This window comes from Bombina bombina, chromosome 8 (genome assembly GCF_027579735.1).
Source record: "Bombina bombina isolate aBomBom1 chromosome 8, aBomBom1.pri, whole genome shotgun sequence".
In the NCBI taxonomy this organism is placed as follows: domain Eukaryota; kingdom Metazoa; phylum Chordata; class Amphibia; order Anura; family Bombinatoridae; genus Bombina; species Bombina bombina.
In genome coordinates, this window is record NC_069506.1 from 5,856,111 (window position 1) to 5,882,371 (window position 26,261).

The window sequence follows — 26,261 nt, forward strand, 5'->3', positions numbered from 1 at the left end:
CCCTTCCCTCCCACTCCAGTCATTCGACCGAAGTTAAGGAAAGAAAGGAAAAAACAAGGTGCAGAGGTGTCTGAAGTTTATAACATACAAATAACCTGTCTAAATAACAGGGCGGGCCGTGGACTCATTGTGTCAAAAAAGAAATACATTTAGCAGGTAAGCATACATTTTCTTTTCTTTTTAATGACACGATGAGTCCACAGATCATCTTAATTACTACTGGAATCAATACCCAAGCTAGAGGACACGGATGATACGGGAGGGACAAGACAGGGAACCTAAACTGAAGGCACCACTTCTTGAAGAACCTTTCTCCCAAAAGTGGCCTCAGCCGAGGCAAAAGTGTCAAAATTGTAGAATTTTGAAAGTGTGAAGAAAAGACCAAGTTGCAGCCTTGCAAATCTGTTCCACAGTAGCTAGATTATTGAATGCCCTTGTGGAATGAGCCGTAACTCTCTCTGGAGGCTGCTGTCCAGCCGACTCATATGCAAAACGTATGATACCCTTCAGCCAAAAAGAAAGAGAAGTAGCCGTAGCCTTCTGTCTCTTACGTTTTCCTGAGAAAACCACAAATAATGTAGAAGACTGACGAAAATCCTTAGTCGCCTGCAGCTAAAACTTTAAGGCACGAACCACATCAAAATTGTGCCGAAGCCGTTCCTTCTGAGAGGTAGGATTAGGACACAAAGAAAGAACAACAAGCTCCTGATTAAAGTTCCAATCAGAACCAACCTTAGGGTAGTTTTGCATACTATATTAGGATTTCTTCCTGTCTGAATGAAAAATAGGGTAAGGGGACTCATACTGCAAAACTGAGAGCTCTGACACTCTGTGAGCAGAAGAATTAGCAACAAGAAATAAAACTTTCCCAGATAACAAATTAATATCTAAGGAATGCAAATTCAGACTCCATGGAAGAGTAATTTGGTCTGAACACAGGCCTGTTCCTGACCAAGGCCTGACCAAATGATTATACATCTGGAACATCTGCCAGACACTTCATGAAACAAAATGGATAAGGCCGAGATAAGATCCTTTAGGGAACTTGACGATACTCCCTTCTCCAATCCTTCTTGGAGAAAGGACAATATTCTAGGAATCCTAACTCTACCCCATGAGCAGCCCTTGGATTCACATCAATAGATATTTACTCCATATCATATTGTAAATCATTCTAGTTACAGGCTTACAAGCCTGAATCCTGGACTCTATGACTGAGTCTGAAAAGCCCCGCTTGATAAAATTGAGCGTTCCATCTCCAAGCAGTCAGCTTCAGAGAAACCAGATTTGGGTGAAGGAAGGGCCCTTGAATTAGAAGGTCCTTCCTCAACTGAAGTCTCCAAGGTGGCAGAGATGACATGTCCACCAGAGATGCGTACCAAATCCTGCAAGTTCAAGCCGGTTCAATGAGGATCACTGATGCCCTCTCCTGCTTGATTCGAGTAATGACTTGAGGAAGAAGAGCAAATGGAGGAATAGGTATGCTAGACTGAAGGTCCGAGGTACAGCCAGAGCGTCTATCAATACCGCCTGAGGGTCCCTGAACCTCGACCCGTACCACGGAAGCTTGGCATTCTGCCGAGATGCCATGAGATCCAATTCCGGCTGACCCCATTTGAGAGTCAGACTGGAAAACCCTTCCCGATGGAGTTCCCACTCCCCCGGATGAAAGGTCTGCCTGTTCAGAAAATCTGTCTCCCAGTAGTCTACCCCTGGGATGTGGCGCGCCGACAGACAGCAAGAATGGGCTAGCGCCCACTGATTATTCTGGTTATCTCTGTCATCGCTAAGGAACTCCTCGTTCCTCCCTGATGATAGATGTAAGCCACTGAAGTTATGTTGTTCGACTGGAACCTGATAAACTGGACCGAGGCTAACTGGGGCCAGGCCAGAAGAGCATTGAAGATCACTCCCAGTTCCAGAAAGTTTATAGGTAGAACGGACTCTGAGTCCAAACTTCCTAAGCCCTTAGGGAGCCTCAGACAGCTCCCCATCCTAGAAGGCTGGCGTCTCTTGTCACACTCACCCAAAATGATCTGCGAAAGCAGGTCCCCTGCGAGAAATTATCAGAAGTATTCGAGGAGACAAATCTGCATAATCTCCGTTCCATTACCTGGGCATGTTTAACTGCAGAGGTCTGAGATGGAACCAAACAAACGGGAAGATGTCCATTGCCGCTACCATCAGCCCAATTACCTCCATGCACTGAGCCACTGATGGCTGAGGAGTGAACTGAAGAGCAATCTTTCTAGATTGTAAATTCCCACGGGAATAGGGCCCTCAATCCCTCCTGTATGTGTTTGTAAATTTTGTCCTGTAACTTACAAGTCTTGTATTGTTTTATTTAAATGAATTGTATCCATGGACAGTGCTGTGGAATATGTTGGCGCTTAATAAATAAAGTATAATAATAATAATAATAATAAGAGCTAGACAAGAATTGAAAGTCTTTGATTTCCTGACTCTGTCAGAAAAAACTTCATGTGATAGGGAATCTATTATTGTTCCCAAGACAGTAACTTGTACTTTTGACTAAGGAACTCTTTCCCAAATTTTCCTTCCGTCCGTGATCTCAGGAAGGATACATTATTTCCATGTGGGATCCTGCCTGTTGTATGGATGGCGTCTGGACTAATATGTCGCCCAGATAGGGCGTCACTGCAATGCCCCTTAACCGAATCATCGCCAACATGGAGCCCAGAACCATTGAGAACATTTCTGGGAGCTGTGGCAAGACCGAAGGGAGGAGCCCTGAATTGGAAGTGTTTATCTAGGAAGGCAAAGCTTAGAAACTTTGATGATCCCTATGAATGGAAACATGCAAAAAACATAATTTATGTAAGAACTTACCTGATAAATTCATTTCTTTCATATTAGCAAGAGTCCATGAGCTAGTGACGTATGGAATATACATTCCTACCAGGAGGGGCAAAGTTTCCCAAACCTTAAAATGCCTATAAATACACCCCTCACCACACCCACAAATCAGTTTGACGAATAGCCAAGAAGTGGGGTGATAAGAAAAAAGTGCGAAAGCATATAAAATAAGGAATTGGAATAATTGTGCTTTATACAAAAAAATCATAACCACCACAAAAAGGGTGGGCCTCATGGACTCTTGCTAATATGAAAGAAATGAATTTATCAGGTAAGTTCTTACATAAATTATGTTTTCTTTCATGTAATTAGCAAGAGTCCATGAGCTAGTGACGTATGGGATAATGACTACCCAAGATGTGGATCTTTCCACGCAAGAGTCACTAGAGAGGGAGGGATAAAATAAAGACAGCCAATTCCTGCTGAAAATAATCCACACCCAAAATAAAGTTTAATGAAAACATAAGCAGAAGATTCAAACTGAAACCGCTGCCTGAAGTACTTTTCTACCAAAAACTGCTTCAGAAGAAGAAAACACATCAAAATGGTAGAATTTAGTAAAAGTATGCAAAGAGGACCAAGTTGCTGCTTTGCAAATCTGATCAACCGAAGCTTCATTCCTAAACGCCCAGGAAGTAGAAACTGACCTAGTAGAATGAGCTGTAATCCTTTGAGGCGGAGTTTTACCCGACTCGACATAGGCATGATGAATTAAAGATTTCAACCAAGATGCCAAAGAAATGGCAGAAGCTTTCTGGCTTTTTCTAGAACCAGAAAATATGAAAAATAGACTAGAAGTCTTTCGGAAAGACTTAGTAGCTTCAACATAATATTACAAAGCTCTAACAACATCCAAAGAATGCAATGATTTCTCCTTAGAATTCTTAGGATTAGGACATAATGAAGGAACCACAATTTCTCTACTAATGTTGTTAGAATACACAACCTTAGGAAAAAATTCAAAAGAAGTTCGCAACACCGCCTTATCCTGATGAAAAATCAGAAAAGGAGACTCACAAGAAAGAGCAGATAATTCAGAGACTCTTCTGGCAGAAGAGATGGCCAAAAGAAACAAAACTTTCCAAGAAAGAAGTTTAATGTGCAAATGAATGCATGGGTTCAAAAGGAGGAGCTAGAAGAGCCCCCAGAACCAAATTCAAACTCCAAGGAGGAGAAATTGACTGAATGACAGGTTTTATACGAACCAAGTCTTGTACAAAACAATGAATATCAGGAAGATTAGCAATCTTTCTGTGAAAAAGAACAGAAAGGGCAGAGATTTGTCCTGTCAAGGAACTTGCGGACAAACCTTAATCTAAACCATCCTGAAGAAACTGTAAAAAAATTCTCGGAATTCTAAAAGAATGCCAGGAAAAATGATGAGAAGACACTAAGAAATATAAGTCTTCCAGACTCTATAATATATCTCTCTAGATACAGATTTACAAGCATGTAACATAGTATTAATCACAGAGTCAGAGAAACCTCTTTGACCAAGAATCAAGCGTTCAATCTCCATACCCTTAAATTTAAAGATTTGAGATCCTGATGGAAAAAAGGACCTTGCGACAGAAGGTCTGGTCTTAATGGAAGAGCCCACGGTTGGCAAGAGGCCATCCGAAAAGAATCTGTCCATGCTGGAGCTACCAGCAGAACAAACGAGCATTCCTTCAGAATCTTGGAGATTACTCTTGGAAGAAGAACTAGAGGCGGAGAGATATAGGCAGGATGATACTTCCAAGGAAGTGATAATGCATTCACTGCCTCCGCCTGAGGATCCCGGGGTCTGAACAGATACCTGGGAAGTTTCTTGTTTAGATGAGAAACCATCAGATCTATTTCTGGAAGTTCCCACATTTGAACAATCTGAAGAAATACCTCTGGGTGAAGAGACCATTCGCCCGGATACAACGTTTGACGACTGAGATAATCCGCTTCCTAATTGTCTATACCTGGGAAATGAACCGCAGAGATTAGACAGGAGCTGGATTCCGCCCAAACCAGAATTCGAGATACTTCTTTCATAGCCAGAGGACTGTGAATCCCTCCTTGATGATTGATGTATGCCACAGTTGTGACATTGTCTGTCTGAAAACAAATGAACCACTCTCTCTTCAGAAGAGGCCAAGACTGAAGAGCTCTGAAAATTGCACGGAGTTCCAAAATATTGATCGGTAATCTCACCTCCTGAGATTCCCAAACCCCTTGTGCCGTCAGAGACCCCCACACAGCTCCCCAACCTGTAAGACTTGTATCTGTTGAAATTACAGTCCAGGTCGGAAGAACAAAGGAAGCCCCCTGAACTAAACGATGGTGATCTGTCCACCACGTCAGAGAGTGTCGTACAATCGGTTTTAAAGATAATAATTGAGATATCTTTGTGTAATCCCTGCACCATTGGTTCAGCATACAGAGCTGAAGAGGTTGCATGTGAAAAATGAGCAAAGGAGATCGCGTCCGATACAGCAGTCATAAGACCTAAAATTTCCATGCATAAGGCTACCAAAGGGAATGATTGTGACTGAAGGTTTTGACAAGCTGATATCAATGTTAGACTTTTCTTGTCTGACAAAGACAGAGTCATAGACACTGAATCTACCTGGAAACCTAAAAAGGTTACCCTTGTCTGAGGAATCAATGAACTTTTTGGTAAATTGATCCTCCAACCATGATCTTGAAGAAACAACACAAGTCGATTCGTATGAGATTCTGTTAAATGTGAAGACTGAGCAAGTACCAAGATATCGTCCAAATAAGGGAATACCAATACCCTGTTCTCTGAATACAGACAGAAGGGCACCGAGAACCTTTGTAAAAATTCTTGGAGCTGATGCTAAGCCAAACGGTAGAGCCACAAAACTGGTAATGCTTGTCTAAAAAAGAGAATCTCAGAAACTAAAAGTGATCTGGATGAATCGGAATATGCAGATATGCATCCTGTAAATCTATTGTAGACATATAATGCCCTTGCTGAACAAAAGGCAGGATAGTCCTTACAGCTACCATCTTGAATGTTGGTATCCTTACATAACGATTCAATATTGATAGATCCGGAACTGGTCTGAAGGAATTGACCTTCTTTGGTACAATGAAGAGATAGAATAAAACCCCAGCCCCTGTTCCAGAACTGGAACTGGCATAATTACTCCAGCCAACTCTAGATCTGAAACACATTTCAGAAATGCTTGAGCCTTTGCTAGGTTTACTGGGACACGGGAAAGAAAAAAATCTCTTAGCAGGAGGCCTTAACTTGAAGCCAATTCTGTACCCTTCTGAAACAATGTTCTGAAACCAGAGATTGTGAACTGAATTGATCCAAATTTCTTTGAAAAGAACGTAAACTGCCCCATACCAGCTGAGCTGGAATGAGGGCCGCACCTTCATGGGGACTTAGGAGCTGGCTTTGGGTTTCTATAAGGCTTGGATATATTCCAAAGTGAAGAAGGTTTCCAAACTGATACCGCTCCTGAGGATGAAGGATCAGGCTTTTGTTCCTTGTTGTGATGAAAGGAACGAAAACAATTATTAGACCTAAATTTACCTCAGATTTTTTATCCTGTGGTAAAAAAGTTCCCTTCCTTCCAGTAACAGTTGAGATAAAAGAATCCAACTGAGAACCGAATAATTTATTACCCTGGAAAGAAAGGGATAGCAAAGTTGACTTAGAAGACATATCAGCATTCCAAGTTTTAAGCCATAAAGCTCTTCTAGCTAAAATAGCTAGAGACATATACCTGACATCAACTCTAATGATATCAAAGATGGCATCACAAATAAAATAATTAGCATGTTATAGAATAATAATGCTATGAGAATTATGATCTGTTACTTGTTGCGCTAAAGCTTCTAACCAAAAAGTTGAAGCTGCAGCAACATCCGCTAAAAATATAGCAGGAGTAGAGACAGCCCCATTAACCTTAGGGATTTTGTCCCAAACTCTAATCTGTCAGATGGCACAGGATATAATTGCTTAAAACGTTTTAAAAGGAGTAAATGAATTACCCAAATTATTCCATTCCCTGGAAATTACTTCAGAAATAGCATCAGGGACAGGAAACACTTCTGGAATAACTACAGGAGATTTAAAAACCTTATTTAAACGTTTAGTTTTAGTATCAAGAGGACCAGAATCCTCTATTTCTAATGCAATTAATACTTCTTTAAATAAAGAACGAATAAATTCCATCTTGAACAAATACAAAGATTTATCAGCATCAACCTCTGAGACAGAAACCTCTGAACCAGAAGAACCATTATCAGTATCAGAATGATGATGTTCATTTAAAAATTCATCTGAAAAAAGAGAAGTTTTAAAAGACTTTTATGTAAACTAGAAGGAGAAATAACAGACATAGCCTTCTTAATGGATTTAAAAAATAAAATCTCTTATGTTTATCAGGAACACTCTGAAAATTAGATGTTGACGGAACAGCAACAGGTAATGTAACAGTACTAAAGGAAATTTTATCTGCATTAATAAGTTTGTCATAACATTTAATACAAACAGCTGAAGGAACAGATACCAAAAGTGATACACTTAGCTTTGGTAGCTCCAGCACCGGGCAGCGATTTTCCTGAAGTATCTTCTGACTCAGTTGCAACGTGGAACATCTTGCGATATGTAATAGAAAAAAACAACAACATATAAAGCAAAATTGATCAAATTCCTTAAATGACAGTTTCAGGAATGGGAAAAAATGCCAGTGAACAAGCTTCTAGCAACCAGAAGCAATAAATAATGAGACTTAAATAATGTGGAGACAAAAGTGACGCCCATATTTTTTTAGCGCCAAATAAGACGCCCACATTATTTGGTGCCTAAATGCTTTTGGCGCCAAAAATGACGCCACATCCGGAACGCTGACACTTTTGACGCAAAAGAACGTCAAAAAATGACGCAACTTCCGGCGACACGTATGACGCCGGAAACAGAAAAAATTTTTGCGCCAAAAAAGTCTGCGCCAAGAATGACGCAATAAAATGAAGCATTTTCAGCCCCCGCGAGCCTAACAGCCCACAGGGAAAAAGTCAAATTTTTTAAGGTAAGAAAAAATTATTGATTCAAATGCATTATCCCAAAAATGAAACTGACTGTCTGAAATAAGGAACGTTGAACATCCTGAGTCAAGGCAAATAAATGTTTAAACACATATATTTAGAACTTTATAAAAAAGTGCCCAACCATAGCTTAGAGTGTCACAGAAAATAAGACTTACTTACCCCAGGACACTCATCTACATGTTTGTAGAAAGCCAAACCAGTACTGAAACGAAAATCAGCAGAGGTAATGGTATATATATAAGAGTATATCGTCGATCTGAAAAGGGAGGTAAGAGATGAATCTCTACGACCGATAACAGAGAACCTATGAAATAGACCCCGTAGAAGGAGATCATTGCATTCAAATAGGCAATACTCTCCTCACATCCCTCTGACATTCACTGCACGCTGAGAGGAAAACCGGGCTCCAACCTGCTGCGGAGCGCATATCAACGTAGAATCTAGCACAAACTTACTTCACCACCTCCATAGGAGGCAAAGTTTGTAAAACTGATTTGTGGGTGTGGTGAGGGGTGTATTTATAGGCATTTTAAGGTTTGTGAAACTATGCCCCTCCTGGTAGGAATGTATATTCCATACGTCACTAGCTCATGGACTCTTGCTAATTACATGAAAGAAACACGTCCTTTAATCCCCAGTTGTCATGGATTGACCCTCTTGAATCAAGGGAGAGTGGAACAGATAGCTTCCATCTTGAAGGATGGTACTCTGAGGATTTTGTTTAGACTTTTGAGATCTAAAACAGGTCTGAAGGTTCCCCCTTTTGGGAACCACGAACAAGTTGGAATAAATCCCAGACCCTGTTCCTGAATCCGAACAGGAACTATCACTCCCATGCCAGAGAGGTCTCCTATGCAGTGTAAAAATGCCTCTCTTTTTCTGCAGATAATCTTTGAAAATAAGATCTGCCCCTGGGAGAAAAAGTCCTGAATTCTAGAATGTATCCCAGGGATACAGAGTCCTCCTGGATTGGAGGCAGGCCTATCATGTTGTCTTTCGATTCACCAGCAGGATACTTGGATTGCTTTCCCCTATTCCAAGATTGACTGGGTCACCAGGAAAGTTTAGACTGCTCCTGCTTGGAAAAAGGAGTTGAACGACTTCCTTTGAAAGTTTGAAAGGAACTAAAATACACTGACTTCTTATCCTGAGGGAAGGAATGTCCCTTTCCTCTCTTAATATCAGAGAGAGTTCCCTTTAAAACAGGTCCAAACAAGGTCTTCCCCTTGTAGGGAATCACCAAAAGTTTATACTCAGATGAGGCATCCGCAGACCATATCCTTCCTGACGCTCTGCGGGCCATATGGCAAAACCTGAAAACTTAGCTCCAGCTTAAAAATCTTGAAGTGGAGCATCTGAAATAAAGGAGTTGGCTAACTTAATTGCCTTAATCCTGTCCCGGATTTCTTCGAGAGGAGTGTCTGTCCGATGGAATTGGACAACACATCAAAATAGTACGCCACCACACTGGTGACAAAGCAATACAAACCGCAGGTAGTTGTGAACTCTGACGTTCACACATTCCCTGGGTACTATTGACAAGAATCCTATATAGAGTATGCTCTATCTGGAGAAAAGGGGATACCCAGTTTCTCCCTATACTTCTAATCATCTTTGTAAAGTTTACTGGACTTATTAGGACTGACTACGCCGGTAATGTCTGAGTCGTCCATGGTAGCAAAAACCTCCTAAAGTAACAAACGGAGGTGTTCAAGCTTAAACTGAAAGAAAACACTTCAGTATCAAACAAAGAAATTACACAGACAGAGTCTGAGATTTCCCCCTTATCTACTACCGAAGTGTCCTCCACTTCAAGCTTCAGGGAAGAAAATTCGGATTAGCTACTACTGTATCGGCAACATTCACTGATTAAATACATCTCCTCAAGCGTTTTCCCTGTAGCATGGGAAAAAACAGACAATGCATCAGATATCGCTTCAATGATCCTAGGAAGCAATGTCTTTCCAAGTAACTCCTGGTGGAGTTAGTGAGGAAGCGCAGGGCACTGCATGTGTAGGCTATAAAAAAAATTTGGGCACTTGTGGAGAAAACTTTCTTTTTTTCTTTTCTTTTTTTTATAGTAAAGTTCTCTCACATTCGTTTCAAAACATAAGGAGACACTTTGTATGGTCTCTTGGACCACTCTAGCACACATATGGGTGAATAATCCAATAAAAACGAACACAGAAAAAAATGTTACTTTCTCTTTAATTTTTAAAGTGTAACTTTTTTATTTACGTTGCTGTCACTTTAATTCTTAAAATGCAACTTCTTTAGTGCAAACATGGCTGAATAAGTACACGGTACTGTAAACCCCCTCTACACCTCAGCTTAACCTAGCTGAGGTGCCTGCCAGCCCTTTGCACAGTAAAAATTCAAGACTCAGATGAAATACTGTCCGGTCCGTTACATTCTCAAGAGCAAACACTCTCCTCTATTCCTTCCGATACCCGGAAATGCTAACAAAGCGGTGCGCAACTAAACTGTCGCCACACATAACACCGCCCATCGTGATTATTAACCATAACCACCAAGTGGAACCGCCGGGAGCATAATAACGGACTGATCAGATTCATATTGGGCAGCTGCTAGTCCGAGTGTAATAAGCTAATCGTGGAATCACCTTACACTGAGCTCGCTCTGTAGTATAGCTCATCAGTCTTGGCAATATGTGATCTCCCGGTTGGCTATTATTAAACCGCCGGGAGATGAGAACATGTCCCATTTAGCCACAGTGCCTGCTTCCAAACTGTCCCAAAGTGTCCCCTAAGACTTTGGGGGAATCTATCTTAACCCTCTGAAAAGAGCCCAAATTCAATGAGGTATAAATAAAGATTGTGTCCAACCTTTTTTCTGAGTTTTTACTTCAACCCCCAGAATAAAGTCAGCACTTACCTCATCTTCTGCCGGACAGCAAGGCAGTTCCCAGGTTTGAGAGGTCCTCTCCCTCACATGGACCTGTAATTAAACGAAAGTCCTGAGTGATATCCCTCAGATTTTCTTAGTAAGGGCAGCATAAATTACATGGGAGGCGCAGTGAGAATTATGTCCCACAAGATCTCATTGCTCTAAAGCCACCACTGCTCTACTGAAGAGACTGATGGGGACTACGGCTACACCCCAGAACAAAGCAGCACAATCTTGTACTACTTTAAAAATAATAAACTCTTGATTGAAGAATCTTTTCTAACACCTAACTTTACCACCTCCTTGCACTTAACGTAGGCAAAGAGAATGACTGGGGTGGGAGGGAAGGGAGGAGCTATTTAACAACTTTGCTGTGGTGCTCTTTGCCGCCTCCTACAGGGCAGGAGAGGTATTCCCAGTAGTAATTAAGATGATCCGTGGACTCATCGTGTCAGAAAAAAGAAACAGCCCACAGACCACCTCCAAAGATCTACAACATCATCTTGCTGCAGATGGTGTCACTGTGCATCGTTCAACAACTCAGCACACTTTGCACAAGGTGAAGCTGTATGGGAGAGTGATGCGGAAGAAGCCTTTTCTGCACACAGGCCCTAAACTGAGTGGGTTGAGGTATGCAAACACACATTTGGAGAAGCCAGCTTCATTTTGGAAGAAGGTGCTGGGGACTGATGAAACAAAGATTGAGTTATTTGGTCATAACAAGGGGCGTTATGCATTGCGGAAAAAGAACGCAGCGTTCCAAGACAAACACTTGCTAGCCACAGTAAAATTTGGTGGATGTTCCATCATGCTGTAGGGCTTTGTGGCCAGTGCCGGTACTGGGAATATTGTTAAAGTTGAGGGTCGCATGGATTCCACTCAATATCAGCAGATACTTGAGAATAATGTTGAGAAATCGGTCACAAAGTTGGTTACCCCGGGGCTGGATATTTCAACAAGACAACTCAAAATCTACTCTGGCATTTATGCAGAGGAACAAGTACAATGTTCTGGAATGGCCATCCCAGTCCCCCAGACCTGAATATCATTGAAAATCCGTGGGGTGATTTAAAGCGGGCTCTCCATGTTCGGCAACCATCAAACCTAACTGAACTGGAGATGTTTTGCAAGGAGGAATGGTCCAAAATACTTTCATCCAGAATCCAGACACTCATTACAGGCTATAGAAAGCGTCTAGAGGCTGTTATTTCCCCTGCGCTCCTCTGTCTCTGGCAGTGTGTGTAGGTGATATGCGATCCCTCCCCAGCACTCCTCTGTCAGTGTGTGCTGGTGATATACGTTCCCTCCCCTGCGCTCCTCTATCAGTGTGTACTGGTGATATACGTTCCCTCCCCTGCGCTCCTCTGTCAGTGTGTGCTGGTGATATACGTTCCCTCCTCTGCGCTCCTCTATCAGTGTGTACTGGTGATATACGTTCCCTCCCCTGCGCTCCTCTGTCAGTGTGTGCTGGTGACATACGCCCCCCCCCCCCCCCTGCGCTCCTCTATCAGTGTTTGCTGGTGATATACATTCCCTCCCCTGCGCTCCTCTATCAGTGTGTGCTGGTGATATACGTTCCCTCCCCTGCGGTCCTCTATCAGTGTATGCTGGTGACTTACGTTCCCTCCCCTGCGCTTCTTTATCAGTGTGTGCTGGTGACATACGCTCCCTCCCCTGCGCTCCTCTGTCAGTGTGTGCTGGTGATATACGTTCCCTCCTCTGCGCTCCTCTATCAGTGTGTGCTGGTGACATACGTTCCCTCCCCTGCGCTCCTCTGTCAGTGTGTGCTGGTGATATACGTTCCCTCCCCTGCGCTCCTCTGTCAGTGTGTGCTGGTGATATACATTCCCTCCCCTGCGCTCCTCTGTCAGTGTTTGCTGGTGATATACGTTCCCTCCCCTGCGCTCCTCTGTCAGTGTGTGCTGGTGATATACGTTCCCTCCCCTGCGCTCCTCTGTCAGTGTGTGCTGGTGATATACGTTCCCTCCCCTGCGCTCCTCTGTCAGTGTGTGCTGGTGATATACGTTCCCTCCCCTGCGCTCCTCTGTCAGTGTGTGCTGGTGATATACGTTCCCTCCCCTGCGCTCCTCTGTCAGTGTGTGCTGGTGATATACGTTCCCTCCCCTGCGCTCCTCTATCAGTGTGTGCTGGTGATATACGTTCCCTCCCCTGCGCTCCTCTGTCAGTGTGTGCTGGTGATATACGTTCCCTCCCCTGCGCTCCTCTGTCAGTGTGTGCTGGTGATATACGTTCCCTCCCCTGCGCTCCTCTGTCAGTGTGTGCTGGTGATATACGTTCCCTCCCCTGCGCTCCTCTGTCAGTGTGTGCTGGTGATATACGTTCCCTCCCCTGCGCTCCTCTGTCAGTGTGTGCTGGTGATATACGTTCCCTCCCCTGCGCTCCTCTGTCAGTGTGTGCTGGTGATATACGTTCCCTCCCCTGCGCTCCTCTGTCAGTGTGTGCTGGTGATATACGTTCCCTCCCCTGCGCTCCTCTGTCAGTGTGTGCTGGTGATATACGTTCCCTCCCCTGCGCTCCTCTGTCAGTGTGTGCTGGTGATATACGTTCCCTCCCCTGCGCTCCTCTGTCAGTGTGTGCTAGTGATATACGTTCCCTCCCCTGCGCTCCTCTGTCAGTGTGTGCTGGTGATATACGTTCCCTCCCCTGCGCTCCTCTGTCAGTGTGTGCTGGTGATATACGTTCCCTCCCCTGCGCTCCTCTGTCAGTGTGTACTGGTGATATACGTTCCCTCCCCTGCGCTCCTCTGTCTCTGGTGTGGGATAAAGATTATTTGCAACTAATAAATGACTTGTTTGTTTTCAGTCTACCCATTGCCTTTGATTTACTGACCCTGAAACAGAAGTGGAAAAGCTTCATCAACTGGTGTCTAGTAGCGCTAATCGTATTTTTGGTGAGTGCACTGTGTAAAAAAGCATTAATAACCCTTTATTTTTATAAGGAGAAGACTGAAAATTGTGTAGGTTGTTACCGTGTACTGTGCAAAATGCAGGTCATATGGCGGTCACCGTATTGGCAGTCATTAGTTACTTGTAGTTTAAAAAATAAGTCTTATAGATGCTGTTAACCCCTTTCATGCCAGAGCATTGTATGGCAACCAATGGGTTAATTAGAATTTTTCTGTAATAATATGAACCCTGAATCATTTCACTTAGTGACCCCTCGTTTTAATTGTTTTATTGTTAAAGAATGAATCAAAATACCCTTAGTGACCTGCAGCCGCTTGTGTTTGTTATAAGTGTTACTATGTGTGTTCTATGGTTGTATCATTTGTGTTTGTTATAAGTGTTACTATGCGTGTTCTATGGTTGTATAACTTGTGTTTGTTATAAGTGTTACTATGCGTGTTCTATGGTTGTATCACTTGTGTTTGTTATAAGTGTTACTATGCGTGTTCTATGGTTGTATCACTTGTGTTTGTTATAAGTGTTACTATGCGTGTTCTATGGTTGTATCATTTGTGTTTGTTATAAGTGTTACTATGCGTGTTCTATGGTTGTATCACTTGTGTTTGTTATAAGTGTTACTATGCGTGTTCTATGGTTGTATCACTTGTGTTTCTTATAAGTGTTACTATGCGTGTTCTATGGTTGTATCACTTGTGCTTGTTATAAGTGTTACTATGCGTGTTCTATGGTTGTATCACTTGTGTTTGTTATAAGTGTTACTATGCGTGTTCTATGGTTGTATCACTTGTGTTTGTTATAAGTGTTACTATGTGTGTTCTATGGTTGTATCACTTGTGTTTGTTATAAGTGTTACTATGCGTGTTCTATGGTTGTATCACTTGTGTTTGTTATAAGTGTTACTATGCGTGTTCTATGCTCTGGTTGTATCACTTGTGTTTGTTATAAGTGTTACTATGCGTGTTCTATGGTTGTATCACTTGTGTTTGTTATAAGTGTTACTATGCGTGTTCTATGGTTGTATCATTTGTGTTTGTTATAAGTGTTACTATGCGTGTTCTATGGTTGTATCACTTGTGTTTGTTATAAGTGTTACTATGCGTGTTCTATGGTTGTATCACTTGTGTTTGTTATAAGTGTTACTATGCGTGTTCTATGGTTGTATCATTTGTGTTTGTTATAAGTGTTACTATGCGTGTTCTATGGTTGTATCATTTGTGTTTGTTATAAGTGTTACTATGCGTGTTCTATGGTTGTATCACTTGTGTTTGTTATAAGTGTTACTATGCGTGTTCTATGGTTGTATCACTTGTGTTTGTTATAAGTGTTACTATGCGTGTTCTATGTTCTGTTTGTATCATTTGTGTTTGTTATAAGTGTTACTATGCGTGTTCTATGGTTGTATCATTTGTGTTTGTTATAAGTGTTACTATGTGTGTTCTATGGTTGTATCATTTGTGTTTGTTATAAGTGTTACTATGCGTGTTCTATGGTTGTATCACTTGTGTTTGTTATAAGTGTTACTATGCGTGTTCTATGGTTGTATCATTTGTGTTTGTTATAAGTGTTACTATGCGTGTTCTATGGTTGTATCATTTGTGTTTGTTATAAGTGTTACTATGCGTGTTCTATGGTTGTATCATTTGTGTTTGTTATAAGTGTTACTATGCGTGTTCTATGGTTGTATCACTTGTGTTTGTTATAAGTGTTACTATGCGTGTTCTATGGTTGTATCACTTGTGTTTGTTATAAGTGTTACTATGTGTGTTCTATGGTTGTATCACTTGTGTTTGTTATAAGTGTTACTATGTGTGTTCTATGGTTGTATCACTTGTGTTTGTTATAAGTGTTACTATGTGTGTTCTATGGTTGTATCACTTGTGTTTGTTATAAGTGTTACTATGCGTGTTCTATGGTTGTATCATTTGTGTTTGTTATAAGTGTTACTATGCGTGTTCTATGGTTGTATCATTTGTGCTTGTTATAAGTGTTACTATGCGTGTTCTATGGTTGTATCATTTGTGTTTGTTATAAGTGTTACTATGCGTGTTCTATGCTCTGATTGTATCACTTGTGTTTGTTATAAGTGTTACTATGCATGTTCTATGGTTGTATCACTTGTGCTTGTTATAAGTGTTACTATGCATGTTCTATGGTTGTATCACTTGTGCTTGTTATAAGTGTTACTATGCGTGTTCTATGGTTGTATCATTTGTGTTTGTTATAAGTGTTACTATGCGTGTTCTATGGTTGTATCATTTGTGTTTGTTATAAGTGTTCTATGTTCTGGTTGTATCATTTGTGTTTGTTATAAGTGTTCTATGCTCTGATTGTATCATTTGTGTTTGTTATAAGTGTTCTATGCTCTGATTGTATCATTTGTGTTTGTTATAAGTGTTCTATGCTCTGATTGTATCATTTGTGTTTGTTATAAGTGTTCTATGCTCTGATTGTATCATTTGTGTTTGTTATAAGTGTTCTATGCTCTGATTGTATCACTTGTGTTTGTTATAAGTGTTCTATGCTCTGATTGTATCATTTGTGTTTGTTATAAGTGTTACTATGCGTGTTCTATGCTCTGATTGTATCATTTGTGTTTGTTATAAGTGTTCTATGCTCTGATTGTATCACTTGTGCTTGTTATAAGTGTTACTATGCGTGTTCTATGGTTGTATCATTTGTGTTTGTTTTAAGTGTTACTATGCGTGTTCTATGGTTGTATCATTTGTGTTTGTTATAAGTGTTACTATGCGTGTTCTATGGTTGTATCACTTGTGTTTGTTATAAGTGTTACTATGCGTGTTCTATGGTTGTATTATTTGTGTTTGTTATAAGTGTTACTATGCGTGTTCTATGGTTGTATCACTTGTGTTTGTTATAAGTGTTACTATGCGTGTTCTATGGTTGTATCATTTGTGTTTGTTATAAGTGTTACTATGTGTGTTCTATGGTTGTATCACTTGTGTTTGTTATAAGTGTTACTATGTGTGTTCTATGGTTGTATCACTTGTGTTTGTTATAAGTGTTACTATGTGTGTTCTATGGTTGTATCACTTGTGTTTGTTATAAGTGTTACTATGTGTGTTCTATGGTTGTATCACTTGTGTTTGTTATAAGTGTTACTATGCGTGTTCTATGGTTGTATCACTTGTGTTTGTTATAAGTGTTACTATGCGTGTTCTATGGTTGTATCATTTGTGTTTGTTATAAGTGTTTCTATGCGTGTTCTATGCTCTGGTTGTATCACTTGTGTTTGTTATAAGTGTTACTATGCGTGTTCTATGGTTGTATCACTTGTGTTTGTTATAAGTGTTACTATGTGTGTTCTATGGTTGTATCACTTGTGTTTGTTATAAGTGTTACTATGCGTGTTCTATGGTTGTATCACTTGTGTTTGTTATAAGTGTTACTATGCGTGTTCTATGGTTGTATCATTTGTGTTTGTTATAAGTGTTACTATGCGTGTTCTATGGTTGTATCACTTGTGTTTGTTATAAGTGTTACTATGCGTGTTCTATGGTTGTATCACTTGTGTTTGTTATAAGTGTTACTATGCGTGTTCTATGGTTGTATCACTTGTGTTTGTTATAAGTGTTACTATGCGTGTTCTATGGTTGTATCACTTGTGTTTGTTATAAGTGTTACTATGCGTGTTCTATGGTTGTATCATTTGTGTTTGTTATAAGTGTTACTATGCGTGTTCTATGCTCTGGTTGTATCACTTGTGTTTGTTATAAGTGTTACTATGCGTGTTCTATGCTCTGGTTGTATCACTTGTGTTTGTTATAAGTGTTACTATGCGTGTTCTATGGTTGTATCACTTGTGCTTGTTATAAGTGTTACTATGTGTGTTCTATGGTTGTATCACTTGTGTTTGTTATAAGTGTTACTATGTGTGTTCTATGGTTGTATCACTTGTGTTTGTTATAAGTGTTACTATGCGTGTTCTATGCTCTGGTTGTATAACTTGTGTTTGTTATAAGTGTTACTATGCGTGTTCTATGGTTGTATCACTTGTGTTTGTTATAAGTGTTCTATGCTCTGATTGTATCATTTGTGTTTGTTATAAGTGTTCTATGCTCTGATTGTATCACTTGTGCTTGTTATAAGTGTTACTATGCGTGTTCTATGGTTGTATCATTTGTGTTTGTTATAAGTGTTACTATGCGTGTTCTATGGTTGTATCATTTGTGTTTGTTATAAGTGTTACTATGCGTGTTCTATGGTTGTATCATTTGTGTTTGTTATAAGTGTTACTATGCGTGTTCTATGGTTGTATCATTTGTGTTTGTTATAAGTGTTACTATGCGTGTTCTATGGTTGTATCATTTGTGTTTGTTATAAGTGTTACTATGCGTGTTCTATGGTTGTATCATTTGTGTTTGTTATAAGTGTTACTATGCGTGTTCTATGGTTGTATCACTTGTGTTTGTTATAAGTGTTACTATGTGTGTTCTATGTTCTGGTTGTATCATTTGTGTTTGTTATAAGTGTTCTATGCTCTGATTGTATCATTTGTGTTTGTTATAAGTGTTCTATGCTCTGATTGTATCACTTGTGCTTGTTATAAGTGTTACTATGTGTGTTCTATGTTCTGGTTGTATCATTTGTGTTTGTTATAAGTGTTACTATGCGTGTTCTATGGTTGTATCATTTGTGTTTGTTATAAGTGTTACTATGTGTGTTCTATGATTGTATCATTTGTGTTTGTTATAAGTGTTACTATGTGTGTTCTATGGTTGTATCATTTGTGTTTGTTATAAGTGTTACTATGCGTGTTCTATGGTTGTATCATTTGTGTTTGTTATAAGTGTTACTATGCGTGTTCTATGGTTGTATCACTTGTGTTTGTTATAAGTGTTACTATGTGTGTTCTATGTTCTGTTTGTATCATTTGTGTTTGTTATAAGTGTTACTATGTGTGTTCTATGGTTGTATCATTTGTGTTTGTTATAAGTGTTACTATGCGTGTTCTATGGTTGTATCATTTGTGTTTGTTATAAGTGTTACTATGTGTGTTCTATGGTTGTATCATTTGTGTTTGTTATAAGTGTTACTATGTGTGTTCTATGGTTGTATCATTTGTGCTTGTTATAAGTGTTACTATGTGTGTTCTATGGTTGTATCATTTGTGCTTGTTATAAGTGTTACTATGTGTGTTCTATGGTTGTATCACTTGTGTTTGTTATAAGTGTTACTATGTGTGTTCTATGGTTGTATCACTTGTGTTTGTTATAAGTGTTACTATGTGTGTTCTATGGTTGTATCACTTGTGTTTGTTATAAGTGTTACTATGTGTGTTCTATGGTTGTATCACTTGTGTTTGTTATAAGTGTTACTATGCGTGTTCTATGGTTGTATCACTTGTGTTTGTTATAAGTGTTACTATGCGTGTTCTATGGTTGTATCACTTGTTTCTTTCATGTAATTAGCAAGAGTCCATGAGCTAGTGACGTATGGGATATACATTCCTACCAGGAGGGGCAAAGTTTCCCAAACCTTAAAATGCCTATAAATACACCCCTCACCACACCCACAATTCAGTTTTACAAACTTTGCCTCCGATGGAGGTGGTGAAGTAAGTTTGTGCTAGATTCTACGTTGATATGCGCTCCGCAGCAAGTTGGAGCCCGGTTTTCCTCTCAGCGTGCAGTGAATGTCAGAGGGATGTGAGGAGAGTATTGCCTATTTGAATGCAGTGATCTCCTTCTAAGGGGTCTATTTCATAGGTTCTCTGTTATCGGTCGTAGAGATTCATCTCTTACCTCCCTTTTCAGATCGACGATATACTCTTATATATACCATTACCTCTGCTGATTCTCGTTTCAGTACTGGTTTGGCTATCTGCTATATGTAGATGAGTGTCCTGGGGTAAGTAAGTCTTATTTTTTGTGACACTCCTAGCTATGGTTGGGCACTTTGTTTATAAAGTTCTAAATATATGTATTCAAACATTTATTTGCCTTGACTCAGAATGTTCAACTTTCCTTATTTTTCAGACAGTCAGTTTCATATTTGGGATAATGCATTTTAATTTAACATTTTTTACCTTAAAATTTGACTTTTTCCCTGTGGGCTGTTAGGCTCGCGGGGGCTGAAAATGCTTCATTTTATTGCGTCATTCTTGGCGCGGACTTTTTTGGCGCAAAAATTCTATTTCCGTTTCCGGCGTCATACGTGTCGCCGGAAGTTGCGTCATTCTTTGACGTTATTTTGCGCCAAAGATGTCGGCGTTCCGGATGTGGCGTCATTTTTGGCGCCAAAAAGCATTTAGGCGCCAAATAATGTGGGCGTCTTATTTGGCGCGAAAAAATATGGGCGTCACTTTTGTCTCCACATTATTTAAGTCTCATTTTTTATTGCTTCTGGTTGCTAGAAGCTTGTTCTTTGGCATTTTTTCCCATTCCTGAAACTGTCATTTAAGGAATTTGATCAATTTTGCTTTATATGTTGTTTTTTTCTTTTACATATTGCAAGATGTTCCACATTGCAACTGAGTCAGAAGATACTTCAGGAAAATCACTGCCCAGTGCTGGAGCTACCGAGCTAAGTGTATCTGCTATAAACTTTTGGTATCTGTTTCTCCAGCTGTTATTTGTATTGCATGTCATGTCAAACTTATTAATGCAGATAAAATTTCCTTTAGTACTGTTACATTACCTGTTGCTGTTCCGTCAACATCTAATTTTCAGAGTGTTCCTGATAACATAAGAGATTTTATTTTTTAAATCCATTAAGAAGGCTATGTCTGTTATTTCTCCTTCTAGTATACATAAAAGTCTTTTAAAACTTCTCTTTTTTTCAGATGAATTTTTAAATGAACATCATCATTCTGATACTGATAATGGTTCTTCTGGTTCTGAGGTTTCTGTCTCAGAGGTTGATGCTGATAAATCTTTGTATTTGTTCAAGATGGAATTTATTCGTTCTTTACTTAAAGAAGTGTTATTTGCATTAGAAATAGAGGATTCTGGTCCTCTTGATACTAAATGTAAACGTTTAAATAAGGTTTTTAAATCTCCTGTAGTTATTCCAGAAGTGTTTTATCTCCCTGAAGCTATTTCTGAAGTAATTTCCAGGGAATGGAATAATTTGGGTAATTTATTTACTCCTTCTAGACGTTTAAGCAAATTATATCCTGTGCCATCTGACAGATTAGAGTTTTTTGGGACAAAAATCCCTAAGGTTATGGGGCTGTCTCTACTCCTGCTAATGTACTACTATTCCTACGGCAGATAGTACTTCATTTAAGGATCCTTTAGATAGGAAAATTGATTCCTTTCTAAGAAAAGCTTACTTATGTTCAGGTAATTTTCTTAGACCTGCTATATTTTTAGCGGATGTTGCTGCAGCTTCAACTTTTTGGTTAGAAGCTTTAGCGCAACAAGTAACAGATCATAATTTTATAGCATTATTTTTATTCTATAACATGCTAATAATTTTATTGGTGATACCATCTTTTGATATCATTAGAGTTGATGTCAGGTATATGTCTCTAGCTATTTTAGCTAGAATAGCTTTATGGATTAAACTTGGAATGCTGACATGTCTTCTAAGTCAACTTTGCTTTCCCTTTCTTTCCAGGGTAAATAATCATTTTCGTTCCTTTCCTCACAAGGAACAAAAGCCTGATCCTTCATCCTCAGGAGCGGTATCAGTTTGGAAACTATTTCCAGTTTGGAATATATCCAAGCCTTATAGAAACCTATAGCCAGCTCCTAAGTACCTATGAAGGTGCGGCCCTTATTCCAGCTCAGCTGGTATGGGGCAGATTACGTTTTCTTCAAAGAAATTTGGATCAATTCCGTTCTTAATCTCTGGTTTCAGAAACATTGTTTCAGAAAGGTACAGAATTGGCTTCAAGTTAAGGCCTCCTGCTAAGAGATTCTTTTCTTTCCCATGTCCCAGTTAACACAGCAAAGGCTCAGCATTTCTGAAATGTGTTTCAGATCTAGAGTTGGCTGGAGTATTTATGCCAGTTCCAGTTCTGGAACAGGGGCTGGGGTCTTATTTTATCTCTTCATTGTACCAAAGAAGGTCAATTCCTTCAGACCAGTTCCGGATCTATCATTATTGAATCATTATGTTAGGATACCAACATTCAAGATGGTTACTGTAGGACTATCCTGCCTTTTGTTTAGCAAGGGCATTATATGTCTACAATAGATTTACAGGATGTGTATCTGCATATTCCGATTCATCCAGATCACTTTTAGTGTCTGAGATTCTCTTTTTAGACAAGCATTACCAGTTTTGTGGCTCTACCGTTTGGCTTAGCCTCAGTTCCAAGAATTTTTTTCAAAGGTTCTCGGTGCCCTTCTTTCTGTAATCAGAGAATAGGGTTTTGGTATTTCCTTATTTGGACGATATCTTGGTATTTGCTCAGTCTTCTAATTTTCGAAGAATCTCATACGAATCGACTTGTGTTGTTTCTTCAAGTTCATGGTTGGAGGATCAATTTACCAATCAGTTCATTGATTCCTCAGACAAGGGTAACCTTTTTAGGTTTCTAGATAAATTCAGTGTCTATGACTCTGTCCTTGTCAGACAAGAGAAGTTTAACATTGATATCAGCTTGTCAAAACCTTCAGTCACAATCATTCCCTTTGGTAGCCTTATGCATGGAAATGTTGGGTCTTAGGACTGCCGCATCAGATGCGATCTCCTTTGCTCGTTTTCACATGCGACCTCTTCAGCTCTGTATGCTGAACCAATGGTGCAGGGATTACTCAAAGATATCTCAATTAATATCTTTAAACCGATTTTACAACACTCTCTGACATGGTGGACAGATCACCATCGTTTAGTTCAGGGGGCTTCTTTGTTCTTCCGACCTGGACTATAATCTCAACAGATGCAAGTCTTACAGGTTGGGGAGCTGTGTGGGGGTATCTGACGGCACAAGGGGTTTGGGAATCTCAGGAGGTGAGATTTCCGATCAATATTTTGGAACTCCGTGCAATTTTCAGAGCTCTTCAGTCTTGGCCTCTTCTGAAGAGAGAGTTGTTCATTTGTTTTCAGACAGACAATGTCACAACTGTGGCATACATCAATCATCAAGGAGGGACTCACAGTCCTCTGGCTATGAAAGAAGTATCTCGAATTTTGGTTTGGGCGGAATCCAGCTCCTGTCTAATCTCTGCGGTTCATATCCCAGGTATGGACAATTGGAAAGCGGATTATCTCAGTCGTCAAACGTTGCATCCGGGCGAATGGTCTCTTCACCCAGAGGTATTTCTTCAGATTGTTCAAATGTAGGAACTTCCAGAAATAGATCTGATGGCTTCTCATCTAAACAAGAAACTTCCCAGGTATCTGTCCAGATCCCGGGATCCTCAGGCGGAGGCAGTGGATGCATTATCACTTCCTTGGAAGTATCATCCTCCCTATATCTTTCCGCCTCTAGTTCTTCTTCCAAGAGTAACCTCCAAGATTCTGAAGGAATGCTCGTTTGTTCTGCTGGTAGCTCCGGCATGGCCTTACAGGTTTTGGTATGCGGATCTTGTCCGGATGGCCTCTTGCCAACCGTGGACTCTTCCGTTAAGACCAGACCTTTTGTCTCAAGGTCCTTTTTTTCCATCAGGATCTGAAATCCTTAAATTTAAAGGTATGGCGATTGAACGCTTGATTCTTGGTCAAAGAGGTTTCTCTGACTCTGTGATTAATACTATGTTACAGGCTCGTACATCTGTATCCAGAGAGATATTTTATAGAGTCTGGAAGACTTATATTTCTTGGTGTCTTTCTCATCATTTTTCTTGGCATTCTTTTAGAATACCGAGAATATTACAGTATTCTTCAGGATGGTTTAGATAAGGGTTTGTCCGCAAGTTCCTTGAAAGGTCAAATCTCTGCTCTTTCTGTTCTTTTTCACAGAAAGATTGCTATTCTTCCTGATATTCATTGTTTTGTACAAGCTTTGGTTCGTATAAAGCCTGTCATTAAGTCAATTTCTCCTCCTTGGAGTTTGAATTTGGTTCTGGGGGCTCTTCAAGCTCCTCCATTTGAACCTATGCATTCATTGGATATTAAATTACTTTCTTGGAAAGTTTTTTGTTCCTTTTGGCCATCTCTTCTGCCAGAAGAGTTTCTGAATTATCTGCTCTTTCTTGTGAGTCTCCTTTTCTGATTTTTCATCAGGATAAGGCGGTGTTGCGAACTTCTTTTGAATTTTTACCTAAAGTTGTGAATTCCAACAACATTAGTAGAGAAATTGTGGTTCCTTCATTATGTCCTAATCCTAAGAATTCTAAGGAGAAACCGTTGCATTCTTTGGATGTTGTTAGAGCTTTGAAATATTATGTTGAAGCTACGAAATCTTTTCGTAAGACTTCTAGTCTATTTGTTATTTTTTCCGGTTCTAGAAAAGGCCAGAAAGCTTCTGCCATTTCTTTGGCATCTTGGTTGAAATCTTTAATTCATCTTGCCTATGTTGAGTCGGGTAAAACTCCGCCTCAGAGAATTACAGCTCATTCTACTAGGTCAGTTTCTACTTCCTGGGCGTTTAGGAATGAAGCTTCGGTTGACCAGATCTGCAAAGCAGCGACTTGGTCCTCTTTGCATACTTTTACTAAATTCTACCATTTTGATGTATTTTCTTCTTCTGAAGCAGTTTTTGGTAGAAAAGTACTTCAGGCAGCGGTTTCAGTTTGAATCTTCTGCTTATGTTTTTCATTAAACTTTATTTTGGGTGTGGATTATTTTCAGCAGGAATTGGCTGTCTTTATTTTATCCCTCCCTCTCTAGTGACTCTTGTGTGGAAAGATCCACTTCTTGGGTAGTCATTATCCCATACGTCACTAGCTCATGGACTCTTGCTAATTACATGAAAGAAAACATAATTTATGTAAGAACTTACCTGATAAATTCATTTCTTTCATATTAACAAGAGTCCATGAGGCCCGCCCTTTTTTTGTGGTGGTTATGATTTTGTATAAAGCACAATTATTCCAATTCCTTATTTTATATGCTTTCGCACTTTTTTCTTATCACCCCACTTCTTGGCTATTCGTTAAACTGAATTGTGGGTGTGGTGAGGGGTGTATTTATAGGCATTTTAAGGTTTGGGAAACTTTGCCCCTCCTGGTAGGAATGTATATCCCATACGTCACTAGCTCATGGACTCTTGCTAATATGAAAGAAATGAATTTATCAGGTAAGTTCTTACATAAATTATGTTGTTTGTTATAAGTGTTACTATGCGTGTTCTATGGTTGTATCACTTGTGTTTGTTATAAGTGTTACTATGCGTGTTCTATGGTTGTATCATTTGTGTTTGTTATAAGTGTTACTATGCGTGTTCTATGGTTGTATCACTTGTGCTTGTTATAAGTGTTACTATGCGTGTTCTATGGTTGTATCACTTGTGTTTCTTATAAGTGTTACTATGCGTGTTCTATGGTTGTATCACTTGTGCTTGTTATAAGTGTTACTATGCGTGTTCTATGGTTGTATCACTTGTGTTTGTTATAAGTGTTACTATGCGTGTTCTATGGTTGTATCACTTGTGTTTGTTATAAGTGTTACTATGTGTGTTCTATGGTTGTATCACTTGTGTTTGTTATAAGTGTTACTATGCATGTTCTATGGTTGTATCACTTGTGTTTGTTATAAGTGTTACTATGCGTGTTCTATGCTCTGGTTGTATCACTTGTGTTTGTTATAAGTGTTACTATGCGTGTTCTATGGTTGTATCACTTGTGTTTGTTATAAGTGTTACTATGCGTGTTCTATGGTTGTATCACTTGTGTTTGTTATAAGTGTTACTATGCGTGTTCTATGGTTGTATCACTTGTGTTTGTTATAAGTGTTACTATGCGTGTTCTATGCTCTGGTTGTATAACTTGTGTTTGTTATAAGTGTTACTATGCGTGTTCTATGGTTGTATCATTTGTGCTTGTTATAAGTGTTACTATGCGTGTTCTATGGTTGTATCACTTGTGTTTGTTATAAGTGTTACTATGCTTGTTCTATGGTTGTATCATTTGTGTTTGTTATAAGTGTTACTATGCGTGTTCTATGGTTGTATCACTTGTGTTTGTTATAAGTGTTACTATGCGTGTTCTATGGTTGTATCACTTGTGTTTGTTATAAGTGTTACTATGTGTGTTCTATGGTTGTATCATTTGTGTTTGTTATAAGTGTTACTATGCGTGTTCTATGGTTGTATCATTTGTGTTTGTTATAAGTGTTACTATGCGTGTTCTATGGTTGTATCACTTGTGTTTGTTATAAGTGTTACTATGCGTGTTCTATGGTTGTATCATTTGTGTTTGTTATAAGTGTTACTATGCGTGTTCTATGGTTGTATCACTTGTGTTTGTTATAAGTGTTACTATGCGTGTTCTATGGTTGTATCATTTGTGCTTGTTATAAGTGTTACTATGCGTGTTCTATGGTTGTATCATTTGTGCTTGTTATAAGTGTTACTATGCGTGTTCTATGGTTGTATCATTTGTGCTTGTTATAAGTGTTACTATGCGTGTTCTATGC

General features: G+C 39.6%; 1 protein-coding gene across 2 annotated transcripts in view; it reads left to right on the forward strand.

Moving 5' to 3' along the window:
- Positions 1 to 26,261, forward strand: part of ALG9 (ALG9 alpha-1,2-mannosyltransferase) — a gene marked incomplete at its 5' end in the record, with an annotated part of 288,641 nt that overhangs the window by 26,443 nt on the left and 235,937 nt on the right. For both annotated transcript variants that reach the window (XM_053690107.1, XM_053690108.1), the window contains 1 exon segment: positions 13,669 to 13,756. In XM_053690107.1, the coding sequence (XP_053546082.1) occupies positions 13,669 to 13,756 (88 nt within the window).